This window comes from Perissodus microlepis, chromosome 9, assembly GCF_051167445.1.
Source record: "Perissodus microlepis isolate ML-2025 ecotype Zambia chromosome 9, ASM5116744v1, whole genome shotgun sequence".
Classification (NCBI taxonomy): domain Eukaryota; kingdom Metazoa; phylum Chordata; class Actinopteri; order Cichliformes; family Cichlidae; genus Perissodus; species Perissodus microlepis.
In genome coordinates, this window is record NC_140469.1 from 18,823,621 (window position 1) to 18,847,188 (window position 23,568).

Genomic DNA, 23,568 nt, shown 5'->3' on the forward strand with positions numbered 1-23,568 from the left:
AGCAAAGAACCAATTTCAAACTGTGTCTGTTAGCCTGTCACAAAAATACATGATTAGTTCCCATTTTTTAAATTCAATCTATGCAAAATGGTAAAAATAGCACAGTTCATGAAACAGAAAATACTTTTTTTTTTCCACTAACAAAGTGATTCCCAAAGAGAATTAGCAATGTGGAGTGTCTCAGCATTCTGTGCAGTGTGTCCTTGAAAATAAAGTTAAAGTAAATGAAAAACAAAGGAAGTAAAAGGCCTAAAAAAAGTGATGAACAGTATCTGAAAGTCATATCCTGCAAAGACACGGCAACCCAGAGATAAATCTGGCTCTCGAGTTGAACTAGGTTCAGGTTACTTTATTTGTACCCGTAGGTAGATTTGGTCTACAGTCATGAGTCATCCATCCTCATTGCACATTTTCAACAGACAGCCGATAAGCATGGTACAAAGCACTGTAAAAAAAGCTAATAATAATTTTGAGCATCACATAACCAATAAAGTAACAAAGCTATGACAAAGGAATAGGGGGTTACAAGAAGTAGCCACATGGGGAATAACTGAGGGTGTTCTTTGGGTGTATTTTAGGGCAGAAACTATGCTGTGTAGATCATGTTGATAAGTTATTTCAAATATGTTTGTAGTACCACAACAATGTGTCACTCAAAGGGATGGGTGACAAGAACTAATTTTATAGTGGTGCTGCTATCAGTGTTTATGTAACCTTAATTCATTCAAACATATCTGATGTTTTCAAATGTCTAGTGACAACGTTTTCAGTGTCATCCAGTGATGTTTGTTAGTGCTGTGCTTTCCATTCAAGGCTGACAAAGGAGAATGTTCAGAGTGTGGATTTGCTTTTCTATATTTAATGAAAACGCAGATAAATGCAGTGCATGTATTTCAAAATGTAGTTGGCCATAAAAACCAGAAGCCAGAGGAAAGGCTGACAAATAAGCTTTTTTTTTTTTACAAGAAGAAGTGCAGCATATTTTCCTGATTTATCATGACAGCCACTGACCTGGCATGCTCATGGTAATATGGTAAATGAGCAGTAGATCCATCTTTGTCAGTTAGGATATCAATCAAACCCATTCTTGATTGTTGAATCGGGAAAAACAAGAAAGGAAAAAAAGCATTTCATAGGCTAGCCACTGAATTTTTTGTATAAGATTTACGACCCTTCATTACAGTGGAGTCTAGTTGTTTTAGGTACAGGATACTCTGTACCCAATTGTTAGCATAGCAATGAACAATGACTCCTATATATAGTTAGCCTAAGTTTGAACTTAGCAGGAACTGTGCAGAACTGCTCTTGACCTTAGATGCACAACACCCAAACACCCTCAAATATGCTAAACTTGGGTTGATAAGCTTTCAAAAGTAGCCATCCTCACTGTTCTGGCTACAGGGAGTATTAACAGTAGCATCAAAAAGGTATCAACTGACCTAATAGCCACGTGCAGAACAAGCTAGTATCAGCTACACATTTATATTACATATTGAACTGACTCTAGTGAGGATGAAACATTAAGAGTTTTCGAGAGCCAGAGATCTAAGACAAAAAACCTACATAATAAGTATGTTTTTTCCTAAATGTATGTGTCTGTGTGTGTGCGTGTGTGCAGTTTCCAAAGTCTCTGCAGTAAGGGAGCAACAGTGGGGGCAAAGCGACACATGAACTGCAGTGACAGCAAACACCAGCATCCATGTCACAACACCACAGGAAGTCCTCCAGCGGTACGCATAGATGCGAGTGGGCAGACCTACATACACACACGTGCACTGCCACACAAACACACAAGGCTTCAGTCAGCAGCAGAGATCTGCTGAACCAACAGCATGGGCTCCGCCTGGATAAACGCGGGACAGAGATAAGCATCTGACGAGGAGGGACACAAAAGGAATGAAGACACAAAGGATGACACATTGGGGTCTACATATGAGGTGTGAGATAGGTGGGTGGTGTTAAATTAAATCGCAGTTAATGGCGCTATGAATGATGGGATGGAGGTAAAGTTGCATGACTGAATGGACGAGTAACAGGGGTGCAGGGTCCACTCATGCAAGATATGAGGCTGAGTTTTAAGGGTTTTCTCTCAAGACATAAAGAAACATATTCAGTAGCTCCGCTCCTCTTCAATATGTCATGCCTGAAATTCTGCAGGAATAATGGCCCCCAAGCTTTATGGTTTTCCTCTATGGCAATAATCTGAATTAACAGTCCAGTTCCTGGGCTAGAAATAGCATTTGCTTCAGGCTAATTGTAATAAATTGCATACAAAATAGCTAGCAGCAAATGTTGGCAGCCCAAGCTAAAGGGAAACAGTGCATTAGGTCAAAATGTACTGAAGGACAAATCTATTCTCACGCAACAACATATTTATCTGCTCAGTCTTGAGAAGCTTTGGGGGAAAAAAACACAGGGTTTCTGTCAGTGTCATTTAGAAGTGAAATGTTTTGCAACCACTGTCCGACAAGACTCACTCACAAGCTTCAAGACTGTGCTGTGCTTAAGCTCTACATAACTCCTAAGTGTCACTTCAGTGGGTCTTTGTTTTCTAAAGTTAATTCATCAAACGTGTCTTTTCATGAGGAAAGGGAACATAACTAGAGCACCAGCCCACACGTGTTTTTGGTTGGCCTTTGTTCTTAGAAGTTAGATCAGAGGTTAGTCAGGGCTCAACCCTCATCTGACATCTGCCCTGACCCTTTGCCTTGTCACAGGCTTGTGTACACACACGTTTCAGCCTTCGGGCCCAGTCCAAACTGAGCTGGACCCCCTTTGGTGTGTTTCCTGTGCTTTGTCGCACTTGGTTTCCCTAACCGTTTCTCCCGCTTCCCCAAGGTGCTGATGAAAGAACTTCAGAGCCCTGATTCATCTGGGCCAAGGCCTCCTTAATGAAATGATGAACTCACTCAGAGACCCAGAGACGCTCTGGGTGCCAGAGAGGCTGATTAAAGAAAGAGTGGGAGAGAGAGGAAGGATAAAATGTATAGAGGGGGAAAGGAGGGGGAAGAAATGCTCCTCTCTTGAGGTGGAACTAGTTCTTCAATCTCTGCTGCCCCACTGCTCCAAGTGGAAAAGGGAGGAGGGAGGACTTTGGCCAAAAAAAACCCGAGTCTGATCCTCATTAAGAAGCACAAAGAACATCAAAGACTAACCCCGAACCTCTATCAGTCAGGAGCACCCACAAACGCCATGATATTAAAAGTCCTGGGCGCCATTCAGTGTCAAGTTCTGAGAAAGGCGCAGGGACTCGGATAAATCTGGGCCAGAGAGACTTTGAGGTTATGAAGGTCAGCGGAAAGTTTGAGCTAACTCTTCCTCACCTCGGTCACTCCCCACTGTGAAAAAGCTTTTTGATGGCAGAAAAAGTAGGCGGCCATGATAACTAGCAGCTGTGGGTTAATAATGTTAACTAGCAGCTGGGAGTACATTCTTGGCTCAGTCAACAATGGTTTAGTCACATGCACATGAGTCACTAATCAGCTTTACTTTCCAGTAACATTTATACTCTCGCTTTGAAGCTGTATCAAGGTCACTTCTTCAAGTGCTACTTCTTATAGCTATCCCCATACAGATGATAACTATAGCAGTGGTAGTAATGATGTGAACATCTGAGGTAATGCTTGGTGACTTCTCTTTTTATTTGAAATGAATGCTAATCACAGTATGCTGTGTTTTCATTTTCAAAAAAGATGGGAAACAACTTTTTTTATTTATCATAATGAAAATGGTGATTATACCAGCTTCAAGGCAAAGACAAGGCATCAGTTTATTTAACTGAAGTAATTTATTTTTTACAGTTACATTTGCTCTAACAGTAATCTCACTGTAAAAAAATGTGTGGGCAGTAGAAAAAAACACAAAGGTATAAAAAAGACGCACAAGAAAGAAAAAACAACCAGTAAAATTAGATTCTGAAGGTATTAAGGCATTTCTCCATCATGGACTGGCTGAAAGTGTCGACTGTTAGAGAAATGGACTCTTAACCGTAATAGTGCACGTCGCAGTTACAGTTTACAACAGTTAATGAGTATACATTTGATCTTGGTCGTCCAAAATGTGCAGCTGGGCTTACTCTAATTGCATCCTACCAGAATGACTCAACCAGCAGTGTCTGTTGTTGATACTGGGGACAAAAAACAGTAACAATGTCTGTTTTATTTGGCTCGGGTGAGGCATGAATCCAAAAAAAAAAACTAAGTCTGAAATACTTATAAATTAATTGAATAAATTACAGCACACACATACACACGCACATGCAAACTTCTGTGCTTTATGGTTCAGCTTAATGTCAAGTGGGGGGGATGTCTTAAATATGGTCATCTCCGTCAAGTGGTATTCAAAAGAGCTCTGTGAAGAAAAGTCAGGAAGCCAGGAAAGGTTAGCTTAAAGTCACTGTAGTCAACTTTAAAGTGAGAGGAATTACAATACCTTGTTTCAGACATACGGTTAATTCCATAAAAATCTGGACAGTTACATAATTTCTGTAGTTTTGCCTTTTTTACACCACGGTGGATTTTCTCATTTCATCAAAAAAAAAAGAAGTGCAAACTTTTAGCTTTAATTCAAAGGTTTTCACAAAAGTATTGCATTAAATATTTAGGAATTATAACCATTATTATTCATAGTTCCCCATTTTTACAGGCTCACTGACTGACAACCAGTTTCACGGTCAGTTGAGGCTTGTTCCCTTATCGTTTTATGAGAAATTAAGCAGATAAAAGCTCTGGAGTAGGTTCCAGAGTGCTGGATATGCATTTGATAGCTGTTCATTGGAAATCATAATTGCCATTACATGGAAAAACCAAAATAAACAAGCTAGCAAAACCTTTAGACATGGCAAAATCAGTAATCCGGTATATTCTTTAAATAAGGAATGCACTGCAACACCAACAACAACAACAGCTCAGCAACACCATAAGGCCGGAAAGACCACATGAGTTGACTAACGTGCAGGATGACAGAATTATTTCCATGATTAAGAAAAACAACTTCAAAATTTCTAAACAATTCAAGAATACTCTCAAGGAGTTAGACGTATCATGGTCAAGGTCTACAGTCAAGAGACGCCTTTGTGAATGCAAAAAGCACCGGCTACACTCAAGAACCAAAGGCCAAAGTAGACTTTGTCAGAAAACATGTAACAGAACCTACACAGGCCTTAAAAAAGTTCTTTGGACAGTTCTTTGGATTACGTCATTGGCATGTATGGCTCCCATCGGCTCAGGGCAGCTAGTGTTTATTGATAATGTGATTGGTGAGTGGCATGTAGCAGGATGAATTGTGTATGTAATGGCACACTGCAATGTCAAAGGAGACGCATAAGCATTTCTCAAGGCAAAGAAATTAGACATTCTTCAATGGCCAAATCAGTCTCAACCCAATAGAGCATGAATTTTATTTATCAAATACAAAATCAAACAAGCAGCACCTGGAACCTCAACATTTCCTGATATCCATGAACTCTACACTTCCAACAGTCACTGGCTGTAAAGCATTTTTAAGTATTAAAAACAATATATATATATATATATAAAAAAGACCATTTCCAGTATTTAACATTTTCATTAAGTGGCAGATCTAACAGAAGAAAACAGAAGAAAACAGGTAAAATGAAAGTTTTAATTCATCCTTCCTTACACTGGTGCATCAAAGATATCATCAAGCTTACATTTGTGATTTCTGTTAAAAAGTTACTGGCAACATAAGGACTAGAGTTTGGAAGCACCAGAGTATTACTTTAGGATGACTAACAGAGCGATTGAAAGAGAGAAGCAGAGAATAAAGGACCGAGCTAACCTTGCCAAAAGGTCTGATGATTGCTGCCCTCTCTTTAGACTCCCAGCCACAGCCATTAAATCTCTTACACAACTGCTGGCCTTTGCAGTGGCTCCTGACAGCCAAGTCCGCATCATCATGGCATTCAGTGTCACATACAGTGCATAACAGAGAGTCTCGTTAAATATCACAGTTTTTCGGCCACTAAAGCAGCTGTACGCGCTCTGATAAGCTAAGGCGAAAGGTGCCGGGGCTGAGGCAAAATCATCATCAGTCATCAATCATAACAAAGAATGAACTCCACAGAGTGATTTCAAATTTGTTTTCCCTTTCTAATTGGGAGCATTTATACAAAAGAAATGAAAGAGAACTACATTTCTGTAAGAGCCCTATTCATCTTTCAAATAGAGAATGGCTGGATTTAAATGCAGTAGGTGGTTTAATATAATAGAAAGGGCTCTAATTTAAAAAAAAAAATCTTTTGTCTTCAGATTAAAGTATGAATCAAAGGATCAGCAGCCATTTGCCGATGCCAGCACCACACTTATTGGCATGCTGGTATTTCATAGACTATCCAGGGAGCAAAGTGGATTAGCCCAACTTGACCTGAAAATTCACAGCAAGTGAAAAGAAGGCAAAGAATTTACTGCGCATAGAATGCCTATAATTATTTGCTCCTTCTCTCATGAGAAATAGTATTACTGATAAAGTTTTTTGATAAAGCAACAGGGCACTGCTTAGTCTGTCACTCCCTATTCTCCCTTCAGTCTTCCAGCAACCAGCTGGAAACTCCTATAATGTGCTATAGGGTCATCACCAAACTTCTCAGCACTTTCTGGATGGATGTTTTCCTCCCACAGCCTTTTGCTACGACCGCACCCAATCAGCGGCGTCCCATCCACTTACAAACCCCCACTTGTAGCCTCGTGCTAAACCTCCCATTTATCACACTGACAGGAGTGGCTTGTGGTTATTGACTGGGAGTGGATTATTTTCCCATCCACAAGCTCAGTTATCAAATTAGATACTGAAGCAAAATGTTTGGAATTTCAAATGAGTGGTGTCAGATGGCTTGTTTTTATCGAAGTGAGCATAAATTACGTATAACCAGGAGGGGCTTGTCAGAGAGACTGTGTAAGTGAGAAAATGTGTTTACCTTATAGGTCCTGATGAAATGTGTCTTTTGCATCCTAGTTTGCACAGATCGTGTGTCAACGCAACGCATACTTACCACAAAATATTAGTGTCTGGAAAAAACATGAAGAAGAAGACTCAATTGAACTTGAACCAAAACCAAGGCAACAATACTTAAAGAATTTGTTCAAGCACAGACTGACTGGCCAGAGACACAAATCGAGAGATTTTTTAGCGGTCTTGGCCCCGACTGGTGACTGGACGCTAGTGTGTCTTCACTGTGAGTGAGGAAGACACAAAGCTCACCAAAATAAACCACAGGGGAAACGTTCTTAACAACAAACCTAATCAGACGCTGAAATGACCTTCACCCAGCTGAACATGGACATTTTAAAGAAGGCAACAAAGGCAAAGTGATGAAAGCCAAAACTATCCAGAGCTCAGAGCCAGCCACAAGCCAGCAGCCTCGGTATGAGCAAAGAATCAGAGTAATTATGAGGAAAATTAAAGAGATGAGTGAAAAAGAGAAAACTGGTCAATGTCCGACTGAAGTTATAAATATGGAAAATTATGTAAGTACCTGACATTTGTTTTATTGTATAAATCTGATGCACTTGCTGTTGTTTGGTAAGGTAAAATATGTCATGTCATATTTCAACGTGGGTGTAAAGAAACTGTTTTCAGTTATTTGTGCCTCCTTATAGTAGAACATTACTTTATTTTCCTAATTTTAACTGACAGCAGATCCTGTAATTTACTGCAGTGTGGGGGGGAAAATGTAACAATTAATTTTATTATGAAAAAAAAAACTGAAGAGAAGTCGGGTTTTGTTCACACGTCAGTTACAGTACTTACTCACAAACAGCTTCTTCCCCTGGGCCATTCAGACTGTCAATAAACACTATCCCCCCACATCCTCAATAATCTGAGCCACGGTCTGAGTAACCCCCATCACTCAGCCACTCACACACAGACTTTATTCAGTCTTTTCTTTGCACAACTTCGTTTTCTAATGTGTCTCTTGATTGCATATATTTCTCCTGTTTGCTATTTATTCCTGCTGTCTACTATTTCTATTTTATTCTGGCACAGTTGGTGTGGAGCACCCACAATTTCATTGTATGTGTACGATGACAATAAAGGGCTATTCTATTCTATTCTATTCTATTCTTAGAAAGATAAGCGATAAAAATCCGTATTGGCAGGTCACACTAAGGCTACGTTCACACTGCAGGCGAAAGCGCATCAAATCCGATTTTTTTGAGCCTATGCGACCCATATCCGATCATGGTATGACAGTGTGAACGGCACAAATCCAATATTTTCAAATCCGATCTGGGTCACTTTCGTATGTGGTACTGAATCCGATACATATCTGATGTTTTAGAAAGCGACTGCTGTTTGAATGGTCATGTCGCATTAAATCCGTCTTTTACGTCACTGACACAAGACAGACACCAATTATCAGCGCCAGAGAAGACATCCCGAACGCTTCCTGGCCATCCCGTGTAGATGTCAGTGAAACTGTTGGGAAGACAACGTGAACATTTTATTTGTACTGTATAATCTGCAGATTCTGACAGAAATCTGCAACTATCCTTTGAAGCACCGCTCGTCTAAAACAGCAATAAGGATCATTATTAGGTTATTTACATTATTATGTAAATAACAAAATAACTTAAAGCAAAAATTGGGAAACGTAAAGTCCGAAGTCTTTATATTAAGGGCCATCAGTCAAACAATATTGTTTGCTCTGGGTCTAAACTGAGCGCGTTGCGTGCGACGTCTTCTTTTGCGCATGCGGGCCGCTTTGAGCGTTCACACTAGAGCACGTTTGCTGTCACATCTTATTTGTAGTGTGAACAAGCAGACAAAAAAATCGGATTTGATCAAAAAATCGGAATTGAGCATCAAGACCTGCAGTGTGAACGTAGCCTTAGAGAAAAATTGGAAATTGGAATCAGATAAGAAAATTGCAATTGGTGCATCACTAATTTTCCAGTCTTTGATCACTTAAGCTAACTAGCTGTGGATTTTAACTTCACATCTAATGGGCAGATATAAAAGTTAGTTGCAAAAAAAAGTGAACAGACCTCCCGCCCAGAATGTGTCCTATTCTCACAACATGAAAAATCAGTTTAAAAAAGGCTCTGTATTTTTCCAATTAAGACAATAAAGAGTAAACACACAGGGGTGTGTGTGTGTGTGTGTGTGTGTGTGTGTGTGTGTGTGGGCTGACCTCTGTGGCAGTGACCCAGAACTTTTGATTGATTTGAAAAGTCATTAAAATCCCAGTTGGTGACTTCATATCATCAGCATGGAGTTTGATGATAAGCCCCCCCAAAGACGCCTAATTATCAGGTAACCCTGCACACTCATATACACAAAGACACACACTTAATATTAAGCATCACCACACAGCCTCACTCACATGAACACTGCCTCATTTTCTCCCCAACTTACCTATTTGATATTTTCCTTTGAACATGACCTCGCTGCAACATCAAAGGAGAGGCTATTTGACTTCTCACTCATCTGTGTCCGAGTCAATTTTTTGTTCCCTTTGCTAAAAAAAATGTCATAAGGGCTGATATCATGCATCATTAGTGCTTGGGGGAGAACATGCAAAGAATGTTATTACACTCTGTGTTCCAACTGCACAGAAAGGCAACCAGATTGTCTCTAATCAGCAATAAAGAAGTACAGATATTTCAAAAACCACTGCTCGGGGTGGATGAATGACAGCTGTGCAGGGAGCTATGGCGCGTTCGGGAGTCATCATTTTAACAGTGTACTTTCCTGCCTGTGTGCTATCAAGCCTTACATCCTCCCAGACTTAAGATGACTATAAACATGATAGACGTGTTTGTTTACTCCTCAACTCGTTCCACAAGCGACGAAAACTCAGTGACGGGAACAACAATGTTGAGAAGTCTGCGAGCTCTAAGCTGCAGCAGCCAATGAGGAGCTTTAACTGCATCGTGCTTAGCGGCCTGTGTGCAGCTGTTGCCATGGAACACAGGTATACTTCATTATCCTGCCATTCGTCTCGTCTGACGTTGTCAAATTTTGCGCGCACTTCCAAAGTTCTACTGCTTCTGAGAGAAAAATGTAGATACTTCATTACATCCTCTTTAGGAAGGAACTCATGAGAAGGAACCATTAAAAAAAAAAAAAAAAAAAAAAAACAGAATTTTTTTAAAAAAAGGAGAGAAAACATCTGGTTCCTCTTTGCAGCAAATCAGCGTCCTGCTGCTGGATAGACAGAGAAGCCAGAAGAGGATGGATAATTCATTAGGCACGCAACGTTTAATGATGCAAAGCCATTCTGTGAGACAGCAGTGATGACTCAACCAAAAGTAATTCTAGCCACAATCGACTGTACAATAAGTCGCACTCCTCTTGTGGTATTTCCTTTTTTTCGGCGAGGGGTGGGGGTGGGGGTGGGGGCTTTTCAAAACAATATTTGCCTTTGACTTCATTTCTCAAAAATGACCTTTATGTTAACTCGCCCTTCTCACAAATGCTTGATGATGGAACAAAAAAAATCACAAGTCAGGAAGCAGAATGCAACGCTTCTGTTTTTTCCCCCTTTTCAATATTCAGATGTAGAGAGTGCTTTGAGTTTTCCTTAATAACATTGAAGTTGAACAAAGCGAGCAATGTGAAAATGTCAGCAGAAAATGGATGAAATGTAAGATCAAATACACACAAGTATATTTGAAAAGATTTACTGAGCACTCCACGTACATTACATGTAATCTCACTGTTAAATAAAGGAATCTCTGTATGTAAATGGTCTGTACTCGTGTCCTTTAACTTTAAGTGCTTAAAATGTGTTTCTCGTTCATTCATTTTCACACACAAACACACAATGCTTGCAGAGCTGTCACATGAGGACCTTGCCTGGTATTGGGAGGGACTTGGTCAGCATCTTGTCAAAGGACACTTGAGCTCATGGTGAGGTCAGAGATCAAACCACCAAATCTATAACAGGAGTGGACAACCTGCTGTACCTGTTGTATATGTTAGTCTGTCTGCTCTTTGCCAATCTTGATCACCAGTCAATCCTATTCAAAACTTGGCACATGTGTTGCTCAAGATCTAATCCTAGTGTCAAGTTTGTAATTATTTGGATAAGAGATGCTCCCATCAAAAGCACTGCAAGGTCACAGATAACGCCACACTCCTGTGTCCTCGTGTTTAAGTCCACAGATGAGATAACAGAGTTCAGAATTAAACCTTAACTGAACATGACTGCACTACATATTAATATCAATGAATTAAACTTGCTTTAAAAATATAAAATTTCAGTAATTTTGTGGTAGTAATAACTGTCACAATGTCTAACACCCATGGAGCTCATAAGCTTAGATACAAAGAGGTATCAGTATTTTCAGTGGAAAAATAAACACAGTGGGTAAAAACTCAAGATTACTGCCTTTTGTCAGAATGCAGCATCCCCAGTTAAAGGCGGAAAAGCACCAATACATTGTTGTCTGGCAGATAAAGCCACTGCATACCCTTAAATCTTTGTTTTACTCTCTTAAGAAACTTAAGAGCCCCTAAGGGACACGCTTTCAATCTGCTGTGAAAACAGCTGTTAAGCATCTCAGGAGCTTGGCCATTTCCAGAAGAGTCCGTTCAAGTGACTATCAAATTTGATCAGCCCGCTACATATGGCATTTCACACCTTACTAGACAGCCATTCACTCAAAGATTATGTTAATATAGTAGTAAGTGAACTATCAATAGAAAGTCTGTGTGAGGAAATTAAAGCTATGCATCATCCTCACCTTTACATTCATTTGATTTGTTTCCACAGCGTGTTTTAAGCTGCAGAGAGTGCATCTCCCACTGGTTTCAAAAGCCTGACACTGGCACAGACACTGCCTGCATTCCTGAGCTGGTAAAGAAGCATATTTTGGGATTATTGCACCAACACATCATTTGCCAATTTCCCAAGGCAATCACACGGAGACCAAAAGTATGATAACATGCCGCCATGGACATCCTGACAAAAAGTTAATGGGCTAATGGATTAAACAACACGGCATCGTCCCTTTTAATTATGACTGAATATTTCTTGGTTCATTTGCTTTGACCCTCTTCTTTTACAGTGTTGTTGTTATTAAATTGTGTTTCTCCTATGTGAGAACAACAACTTTTCACATTATATGAAGCAAATGTTGCCATCTGCTCAGAACTTAGTAAAGTAATTAAATCAAGATCAGATACGGTATTGTATTTGAACATGCAAATGTGACGCACTGGTTATACATCTTGAGCTGTCTTCCTGCTCTTTTAATTTAAAGCAGCTTTTTACACATTCACACTACAGCAAACGTGACACTGCATTCACTGCTGCACATAACAAGTACCAATTCACAATAAAGTCACCCCCAAGGGCCTTTGCATTGTGGATTAAAGATGCTAATATATTAGAGTAAAAAACCCAATGAGCGGGCGATCTATTACGAGCAAGCACTTGGCAACAGTGGGACAGAAAAACTCCCTTTCAGCAGGAAGAAAGCTCCAGCAAAACCAGGTTCAAGGAGGGGCAGCTATTTGCCCCAACCAGTTGGTGGTGATGGGAAAAAGAAAATAGCAAACGGAAACAGGAGAACAGGCATCATCAGTGATGATCAGTAATGGGCATGAAGAGGAATATGGAGGTCATAGTTTGTTATGCCATGGAAGCCTTACAGAATAACAGCACTGGTTAACATAACATGTTGGTATAGACCACCTAAGACATAGTTAAAGACTGAGATGAATAGTGAAACAATTCTCTTTGTGTAAGAACTTTGATGGGAACTCAGTACGAGATATCTTCTTTTCACCACCCAAGACTGTTGACATAATCTGCAAATATTGTTGGAAACATAAGATGATGCACATCATGGTCCCGAGTGCAGCTGTCCAGGGTATAATAGCTCACTGAAAGACATATCACCATCTTAGTCACAGTTAATCCTTCTCAACACACAGATAAGTCTTTGAATCAAAAGCATGTATTGATCACATACATTGTGAAATTTCTGAAAGACAAAAGATAAATCGTGGTAATATTTCAATGTAAAATCTAAAAGACTCTTTGATCATTGAAATTCGTAGAGATTCTATTAAGTGTTTACTAAGGAAAAGGTGAAGACATCTAGAAATAGATTTAAGGTTTTACTTCTTTTCAACAATGCAATGCCATTTTTCGGTGGATAATATAGAGAAAAATGTTCCGTGTATTTAAATTTCAAACATCATCATCAGTAATAATAATGGCTAAAGATAGTACCAAAAAGATGGCACTGGCAGTGGCACAGAACTACAAAATTAGTGGGCCATGTGTTCATTAGTAAAATTAGCCTATGGACTAACTAAGAGCTTGACCTTGTCTTCAAGACCACATCCATCTGAAAACATGTCTGCTGCTGTTGATACACACTAGCACAGCCCAATAACCTGAATTTCCCCAAAAGTGACCACTGGGGTGGATGTGTTTAGCGTTTTCAAATAAATTAAATACTTTACATTGTATGCACATAGCTCTGTGGATAATAGGTATGATAAAATGGATGCTATCATGCACAGACTCTCAATAATTCTAAAAACTGAAGTAATAACTTGCAATCGTATACAGTTTTATAAACTGAAAAGTCTGCTTGGATAGCAAAGCAAACGTTATGAATATAAAATAACTGAGGAAGAAAGACGCCACAATGCTGCCTGTTTTCGGAAAGATAAATCCAGGGCAGAAACGCCGCAGCAACAACAGTGTATTTTTGACAATGTCGACAAAAACATATTGCTGATTCCTTCTTTGACTCATGCAAATTGCACAGCGGCAAAAGCAACAATGCTTCCTCAGTACCAGTAATGTGAGTTGACATATTCGCATCTGCTGTAATGTTCCCTCTATATGATGCCAAGATCATTAGCTGTTATAGCTGTGAAAATGAACAGAGTGATGAATGACTTGCTGTTCTGCTGCTATGCAGGTACATTTAATTTGATGCTGCTAATACAATATTTGAATGAGAGATGATTGCTCGCAATAAACTCGTCAAGTTGCTCATGTTATTGTGGAATGTGGATGCTGTGTGTCTGCACATCACAAAAAGAGAAGAGCCTGAAACTTGACCCCACTATCACCTGGTTCCAAGCAAGCAGCGTGGGGAAAAACCCACAAAAAACATGGATGGGCTGAGTCAGAATGTGTAGTTTGCTGCTGAAGCTGCTTTTGTGTCCTTCCACCATCAAACCCAGCATGCCCTGCATACAAGCTGAGCCTAACCTGCACACAACATCAGCACTTCTGCTGTTCACACGCACACTACTGAATGTGACACAAACACACACATCATGGTGTTAGTACAGCTGCCATCGAAGATATAAATCCCAAGCCGTGCACATGTGCCGTTGTGGAACCACAGTGTGTTATAGATGCCACCCTTCTGGAGGGGTTTGCAGCAAACTGGCAATTTTCCATTGCATCCTTTTTCACGTGCTCTGTCACTCAACCTGTCACTATGGAGATGAGCTGTGTCTCATGCTGGAGTGCATACACTGCAGCATACAGCAGCAGAGGCGAGCACCGCTGACTCTGTCACACCTCACATGCAATCAGAAGCACGCCTTTAAACCAGCAGAGCAATAAAGAGCGCTAAATCCAAGTCCCCAAATCCGGCTCTGTTCTACAGCCAATAGCGTTGTGCTGTGAGTTGTAGTGGTCAATAAATGCGCCCCAACCTGAGTGTCACCTTACTTAAGACACAGCATGACACTCAATGAGAGGAGGCCTGAGGAGAAAAAGTTAGCTGCAGCACGTAAAGGGCAACTGCCACTTCAGATAAGTGTCCTGAGTGGAGACTGAATGGGATCACACCGAGGAGTGGAGCAAAGCAGGGGGTCAACACAAAGGCCACACACTGTCACTCATATATAACATGTGCAGTATGACATTAACATAGATATCAGTGAGCAAGACAAAATATGACCCTATTTAAGGCAGAAAAGGCAGCATGTAACATTTCATATTTAAATAAAAATACATGTAATCATCGAGGATTGACTGTGTTTTCTGCTGATAACTGCATCATGAAGAGGAGTGTAATACAATGCAAGACAGCGCAGAGAAGGCAGCTTAACTGTTTTGACTACAGTAGGGCACAGATACAGGATACAAGGAAAGCAGCAATGTAACGGATCTATTTGGGTAACTAAAGTTAAGCAACAGCAGTATTTAACTGTGCGTAAAAACTTTAAACACGGCATCTTTAGATTTTCTGCAAAGTTTTCATAATTTAGGCTTGGCATCTGTTAAAATCAAGGTCAACAGATATAGATATATATGTATATTTGTTTTCTTACTGTGAGATTTGGGACTTCCTTTATGATCACTCGGAGGAAGGTCCGCGAATTGCACCCGGTGTCCCGACATGTCTGTTACAGGCTCTCAGGTCAGAGCTCCAGGACTTCACCGCTCTTCTCTGTGTTGTTTTAAAAGTAACAGCCAACTTCCGAGCAGGGGGCTGGTGGGGTGGGGAGGCTTCACCGCGTCGAGGTGACCGCGTCGCCGTCCGTGTTGCGCGTGGGAATCCTTCGACACTACACACCGGAGAGGGGCGTCCGTGGATGACTTTCCCTCTGCCCCCTGTGCGTCTCTGAGCTGACTGTGTGCCAGTACTGCGGTGAAGCAGCCAGCTCGGTCCAACTCTCACCTGCCCCTCTGCTCTAAGAAGCCTTGTGAACGTAGTAGACTCGCAGGAGCAGGGAGAGGCACTATCCCTCCCCCCGTATTAAAAATCATAAAACTTTTCCCCACACACACAAATGACGATGCCTGCAGCGTTACGTCATCACTGTAAAGAATCCATAATAACCTCATAATAAAGTTTAAATCGGGGGCTGTAAAAATATATTAATGTTGGATTTGCATACCACATATCATATTTTCGGACACTTTGAACATTTTCCAGCTGCCAGAGTCAGGAAGCTCTTAATCAGTGTTCAAAATCTAATTTGGGTGGTCTTAGAAATTATAAATGTAAAACTTTAAAAAGCGACTCTTCCACCATTTCTCCCAGTCGTCGCATCCCGTGATACCAAAACATGCCATTTCACATTTTTGAAGACCACTGCGTAGTCACTTTAACTCTGCGTATTGTATCCGATAATCCAACGCTGTAATCTGTTTTTAAAAGAATACAAATACCTTCATTGATACCTTGTCTGAGCATCTGGGAGCATACAGTGCCACCTAACGGAAGGAAGGCGCAATATTTATCAGTACATGAGTTTTTCATAAATTACACATATGGCTTTAAAAAGCAGCTGAATAAGTTTCTCTATATGTCTTTGTCATGTTCACGAAACAGGACACGGGCACACTGTGATCATAAAAGGATGGACATGGTCAAGAACAATACTCAGGCAGCCTGCAGCAATTAAATGACACTCAGTTTGTACTTATGATCCCAAAGTGTGCAAAGAAGACATCTCCCTCGCCATTACACAACCAGCCAGAAGTGTTGATAGAAGGCAGGATGGATCCATGCTTTAATGTTGTTTACACCAAACGGCAGAAGCAAAAGAAAATGAGATTCATAGCATTCGTTCATTGCAGCGTTTTTCCAGTTTTCTGCTGTGTCTCATTTTGGTGAGCCCGTGTAACTTTTGGCTGTTCTTAACTTAAAGGAGTAACACCCAGTGTGGTCTTCTGTTTGCTGTAGCCCACCCGCTTCGAGGTTCAAGGTTTTGCACATTTAGCGATGCTCTTCTTACTCGGTTGTAATGACAGGTGTTGAACTCCAGGCCTCGAGGGCCGGTGTCCTGCAGGTTTTAGATGTGTCCTTGATCCATCGCAGCTGATTCAAATGGCTAAATTACCTCCTCATCATGTCTTGAAGTTCTTCAGAGGCCTGGTAATGAACTAATCATTTGATTCAGGTGTGTTGATTCAGGGTGAGATCTAAAACCTGCAGGACACCGGCCCTCGAGGCCTGGAGTTCGACACCCCTTGATGTGACTGGTGTATTTCCTTCCTTGGCCTTTCTCCTCCAACCTCTGGTATTTTGGCTGCAGAACTTAAACTCACTCGACTTTTTTCTCTTTCAGAGCATTCTCTGTAAACCCCAACGATCCCATCCCATTAGATAAGCAAGTCTGAAATACAGAGACCAGCCAGTCTGGCACCAGCAGCAATGCCACGTTCATAGACACTTCTACCCATTCTGACGCTCAGTTTGAACTTCAGCAGGTTTTTGATCATGTCTAGATGCCTAAATGCACTCAGGTGTTGATAAATAGATATTTGTATCCGTGAGCATCTGAACAGATGTAGCTAATGAAGTGACAGGCAAGTGTATTTAGAACAGCAGACATTAATGTGAAATGCCAAAAAGGAAAGTATTATTACAATATGAATACATCCATATGTTGAGATTAGCTTATAGTATTTGCAAGCTGTATTTGGGTGGTTTGCTTTCCTTTTATATAGTTTTTAGAAAATTAAGCAGAATCTACAGTTTATAAAAAACAAAACAATTACAGCAGAAATGACATTTTGGCCTATACTGTGACTGTGCACCCTTTATTTAAGCTTTAACATAGCTCAGTACACAGAGCACATTCCCTTGTACTCTGTGTATTGAAGCCGTGGTCCCTTAATACACCGAGTTCGGCAGCCTGACCTGAATGAGAGGCTGCAGGGTCACTACATCATGTAATAAATTCCCAACATCACTTTTCACTTTAGGACACCAGTGAGTGGAGGATGACTGCAGCATGAACTGTGGTGGTGATGTGGTGGTTATGGACTGCCTTACACCTAAGTTGAAACAGTGGATATCGCTAAATCTGAATAACAAATTTATGAAAATGTAGGCGATAAACAAATAGCGGGACAATGAGCATGTAAATTAAAAATGAAGCCACTGCAAGTTAGTGTGTTTTTTTCTTAACTTTATTTTGAAATTCTTTGTCAAATGTCGAAAAAGTACTGGAATAATGGAAAATGAACCGTTGAATCATTCTCGCAGACACAAACCAAGCACTGTAAACTACTCTTAGAGGAATTTTGTGCAAATGAGTAGCTAAACACATGGAAAATGCAAACCAGATTTCTCTTTGTCTGAAAATATTGGGTAGTTGCCAAAGCATGAGAAGCACGACAAAAAACAAACAAAAAAAAAATGGTCAGCTGAGAGAGGGCAAATAAAAATAGTACACTCCAAAAACACTCAGCCACATCTGAGCAGCATTAGAGAATTTCACTCATGTCAACATCACCCAAACTATCAAGAACAGACTCACACACTGTCAAACTCTTTCGGAGACAACTAGCGTTAATTTCAAAACGCTGGCATAGACATGAACCAAAGTATGTGCACTGCACGTCTTTTTGCTCCTTAAAAAATCCTTAAAAAAAGCAATAATTTAAAGCACGTAGAAACAAAGCAGAACCATTCATCTCTATTCCTCTGTAATGTGCTGTATTTCGTTTACACAGACCCATTCTGCTCAATGTACATTTTGGATAATGAGGCTGCCATCGACTTTGCCAGTTCCTCGTCCCGTTTCTTTTGCATCTGCGAGTTTCGGCACCAGTCCTCATACTCTGGGTTTGGCAGACACCTGTCCAAGAGAACGTCATAGTGACCGTTGCTCAGCCAACTCAGCCAGATAGCCGGTTTGGAAGGATCCTCCTCTCCAAGAAAGTGCACCATGGTGGAGACAGTGGGACTCTCCAAGCTGCCCCCTGTTGTGAGGTGGATGTTGACATTCAGCATCTGGCTCATGGCGAGAAGCTCGGGGTAACCGGCCCAAGTGCCGTCCTGCGCTGCATTGATCAGGAATTCCCCCACATCCTCTTCAATGATAGGGTTGAACTCATCAAGGTGGTCAGCGATGTGGTGCACCGTCTGCTCCCTCAGCTCTGCATGTCTCGACTGGTCCCCGTATGTGGCTTTAGACACAGCCCTGTACAGACAGTTGCCATCTGGAATGATTTGATACCTGTATTTGTGCCTCTCCTGGAGGTACTTATTTTGCTTTTCCACTTCAGCCAGGTATCGGGCGACTTTGTCGTTGATCTCCCCTCTCTCCTGGACTCTCTGTGGAGGGGACTCCTGCAGAACACTGAGCTCAAAAGCCCGTCTCTCTTCTGATGCTGGAGCAGCTTTGGCCGTGCTCATTAAGCTAAAGTCTTCTTTTATGAGACCCTTAGGCTGTACTGCCTTGGGGGGAACCAGCTCCTCGTCTTTCAATGAGGCCCACGTCTTGCTTCTGAAGGGGGTAATAGTCAGTGAAATTCCATCATCCCCACCTGAAGTTTCCACCATTCTCTTGTATTCTTCTATTCTGGGTCCACTGGTGTTGTTGCTGTTGGTAAGCTGATTTCCAGTGAGTTCTGGGCAGTCTGGGAAAAGCTCATCTGTCCCATTGCTCAATTGATCTATCAAGTCCACTATCACATCAGGGTCGCAGTCATTACAGAGTAAAGTTTCACCGCTATGAGAGTCTGGGGAAGGTGGTTTGACTTTGGACTCCCTCATAACATGCACAGGCACAGACCTCTCCACTCCATCAGGTCTCCGGATTAAAATTTCAGCAGTCGAGGTGAAGTAAATTGGCCTCATGGTTGAAGCTTCGTAACACGACAAGGCAGGCATGTTTGCGGAAGACACAGACTCGCTCACCGGATCACCGTTGGTCGCCGAAGTTGCGTCTGGTTGAGTAAATCCCGGCCTGTCAGCCTCAGAGGAACTTGCCCCGTTCAAACGCGCAGAAGCGGTCGACAAAGTTATTGTAACTTTGCGAGACGACCTCGGGTAGTGTGTCAGCACACTGTTGTACAACTGCATTTTGAAAGAGTCCTTTATACTGAACGGCGCGGCTGGGCTGTTACGGAAAGATGACAACAATAGCTAAAAATACTCTCCATGTCATCAACAACAGCAAAGTTGTAGGGAAGGTCTCCATGGCTCTGAGTCCCGCTGTCATTGACACACAGAGACGACTAGACTGTCCAGTTTAGTCCTCTTGCGTCATTTGCAGTTGGGGTGCCTCCCTAATTTTAGACTCCAAACTGTAACAGGACCCAGTCCTCTTCGACAGAATCAAGTCCGACGAAATAAAGCCAAAAAACACTTTTCAGTTGAATTATTTCAAAATAAAATTCATGGTTTACGCACACGTGCGTCTTCGTTATGAGCGATCATGCTTTACTGCCTTAGATCAATGAGCAAAAGTTTCTTTAAAAAAGTCAAACTTTTAAAAAATGTTTTCATGCTGATAAACAGGAAAAGATGCTTTAACAGAAAAGATGCTTTTTTATGTTTTAAGAAGTCTCATAACTAGTTCACTAAGAATACCACGTTTACTGGGTTTTAATTTACTTTCAAAAAGTCCATTGTGGTGTTGCTTTCATTCAAATAGCCACATAATCATCAAATACACTTTCTTCCTCTTTACTAACATGATGACTTGAAATGAAATGAGCACTTCAAATAACAAGGTAATCTAAATAAAAACAGCGCATCCAATTACTCGCTTTAGAATAGCAAAGCGTTAATTAAAGCAGATGTTCGTAAAGCTCAGTTTTAGTGTAATTAGGCCTAGGATTTTTATTTATTGATTTATTGCGAATGAACTGGAACAAAGGAAAAACACAGTCCGCCATAAATCCCGGATATGGGAACAATTTACCAGATTATGGTTGAACCTCATCATTTTGTGAACCCTAAAGTATTCTGATTCTGATATTTGAACCACAACAATCTTATTTTGAAAGAAAAAAACCACCAGTTTCCTGTACAGTTGTGGCTGTCTGTAACTTCACACAGCTCTCCACGGTCGTCCTGACTGAAGCCGCGACGCTCGTGGACAAATGTGAAGGATTTGATGCGTCACAGTCAAATGAGTCGAGTGACACAACAGTAAAGCAGCAGAGCTACCGCTCAGCTAATTAACGTGTCTATTCTTTAAACAAAGCGTTTTACATTCGTTTCCCCTCTAAACAGACTTATGTGGCTCTTGTTATTAATCCTACAAAATAAACATAAAAACATTCATTAAACAAGTGCAGTGTTATCTCGGTCTGGAAAGTATAAAACAAACACTGAGCTTTATTTGTCGTCTTACATCACCACTGAATTCCCGTCATAGTAAGTGTAAATATTAATAAAAGAAATGACTAAAAAAAAGCTCGCCAAATGTGTTGATTATACAGAAAGCATGAAATGCTCAATGTTCAAAATTAGTCATCAGTACAGCTAGTCTATCAGACTAAATGACTATTAATATTACTGCTATTATTAATTACAAAAATCAGCCAATCAATAAACATCATTTGATCTATTTTAATGTCACAACTGATGGGAAGCATACCTAGTATCTGACAGTAGCTGGCCTTGGCCTGCCAAACTTACTCGTCTCTATTTTTAACAGTGACTGAGCTGGAAAACACACTCACACTGCTTGTGTTTGATAATAAAAATATGACTTCAGTGAGTGCATGTACATTTATAGCAGCAAAAAACCCCAAAAAACATTAACATTAATAATCAGTAAAGGTGACTGTTTATTTTTGTTTTGTTTTAATATGCTGTAATAGTATACTGAAACATAATAACACTTTCTAATACGGCCTGTGACTAAAGGTGAAATTCCCCTTGACTTTACATGTATTTGACCTGAAATTACAATGTAATTGCATTAACCGACAAATACAACAGAGTAAGGAGGTAATAATTCAAGTATTTACATCAATCATTATACTATCATTACACATTATACATTCATTTTGGCTAGTGTATTCAACAGGAAATCAGACACAAATTATACTCTAAGTAATTTTATGTAGTACATAATTTCCAGGTATTTTAAGATGCATCAGAGAAGGGACAATGATCTGTCCTCTTTCTCCTCATCTTCATCATAAAAGGGCAAAAAGCAGAAAAGAGAAAATAAGAAAAAGAGCCAAAGAGAAATAAAACAGAAAAGTATAAATAAAAGTTTTCATAGCTAATAAGAAAAGTTTATTGTCATTTCTCTTGTGTTTAATATAAATAAAACCCAAATTATTCTTTGGGAGTCTTTCTTCTTTCACATTAATACATTTTTTTGTTTTGTTTTGTTTTCTCACAGTCCTTTTGAAAGTTCTGGTTGTATGTTGAATATTATTTCCAAGCAAAAAAATAAGGTTTGATTTTGCTTCATCATTATAAGATCACATGGGCAGATGTCCTGCAGTGTTTGCTAGTGTTTAATTTTAATTAGGAAAGGGAGAAATAGTCTTCATCACATTGTCACATGTAATACAAGAGGACTTGTCGAATATAATATGATGCACACCAGTGTAATGCATAATAGAAATGTAACAAGGCAAGGTAAAGCCACTACACAATACGGCCTGCGTGCCTAAAAGCACAGTGTATTTACGATGTAAGCTGTGGAAATTTTGTTGGTTTTTCCACTAAAACACCCAGAAATTAGACACTACTTAAAATTGTTTACATTACAATTATTTCTTCTCTTTTGTAAAAGCTTTTAACTATCACACCCTTATTCTAGAGTATCTACTGCTAATTATTTGTAGGTAAATATAAGTACATTGTATTTATTGTAAAATCAGTGGAAATTCCATTTAGTTCAAGCAGAATTGCACTCTTAGTCGTGGGCCGTGCTATAAAGTTTTACCATAGTATGTCATTGTAAAAAAAAAAAAAGGGCAGTTCAGTTCAGTTAATTCTGAATCTTTTTTTGACTATATAACACTTCCACATTTAAAGCAACTTCTTTCCTTCCTTATTTTCGCCTGAATTGCAGTGCAATTAAATCACCACCAGAGGGACCCCGAGGACCTCGTGTCTGCACGCCGCGTTGCATTCACGTACAGTTCCGCTTGTGCGCACGCGGAGGCGACATTTAGCTTCCGCAAAGAGCACTTGAATGCACGTCTGGAACAAATGCATGCAAAGAAACGATGCTACAGCAGCTGTCGCATGGCTGTGCACCGCATACAAATGAAGGCATTGATCGTTTTCTTCGCAGTGCTGCTGTTGTCTTTAGTAAGCCGAGCTGGTGCACTAACCTCCAGCTGCTGCAAGGTTTGATCAATATATCCCGCAGCTACACCCATGTCCACACTGTATTTTTTAAGCATTTCCTCATTCCTGTGAGAAATTACAGCAGCTTCTCCTTATATAATGTTTACAATTCAATCGGGGTGACATCGATAGCGCATAAGAAACACGTTTCACGCGTATCTATAGGGATACAGAAGAATGGACTACTACAGTCACAACACGGGAGGAGGAGGAGGGGGATGCACAGTAGTATAAACACGAGATTTTCTGCTATTACCATAAACACAACACGAGGCCCCTATTGTAACACACTGCAGCAGCCTATACGAAGCCACATTGTTAAAAAGCACTCGCATGCAGAAGAATTATTGTTGGGAGTACGTGAAGGTAATTCTTCACGATGTAAACAAGCGATACGAAAGGTGATAAACCACAGACTGTGATAAGGCGATGAAGCTTGCACCACAAAAACACACCGACGCTCATTCGGAAATATGCGGCATAGCCTGTAGCAATAATGTGCTATATATATGTTTTAAATTACTGTGGTTAGTTTAGTTATTTTTAATCT

General features: G+C 40.4%; 2 protein-coding genes across 2 annotated transcripts in view; both read right to left on the minus strand.

Moving 5' to 3' along the window:
* The window catches only part of kiaa1217 (KIAA1217 ortholog), a 119,404-nt gene extending 103,759 nt beyond the window's left edge, over positions 1 to 15,645 (minus strand). The window contains exon 1 of the mRNA XM_084939425.1: positions 15,280 to 15,645. Within this exon, the coding sequence (XP_084795551.1) occupies positions 15,280 to 15,349 (70 nt within the window). The 5' untranslated portion in view covers positions 15,350 to 15,645. The remainder of the gene's footprint in view (positions 1 to 15,279) is intronic.
* A 2,194-nt stretch (positions 15,646 to 17,839) lies between these two features.
* Positions 17,840 to 20,049, minus strand: otud1 (OTU deubiquitinase 1). The gene has a single exon (XM_084939450.1). The coding sequence runs from the start codon at positions 19,770 to 19,772 to the stop codon at positions 18,411 to 18,413; it is 1,362 nt and encodes a 453-aa protein (XP_084795576.1). The 5' UTR covers positions 19,773 to 20,049; the 3' UTR covers positions 17,840 to 18,410.
* Positions 20,050 to 23,568: the final 3,519 nt, after the last annotated feature.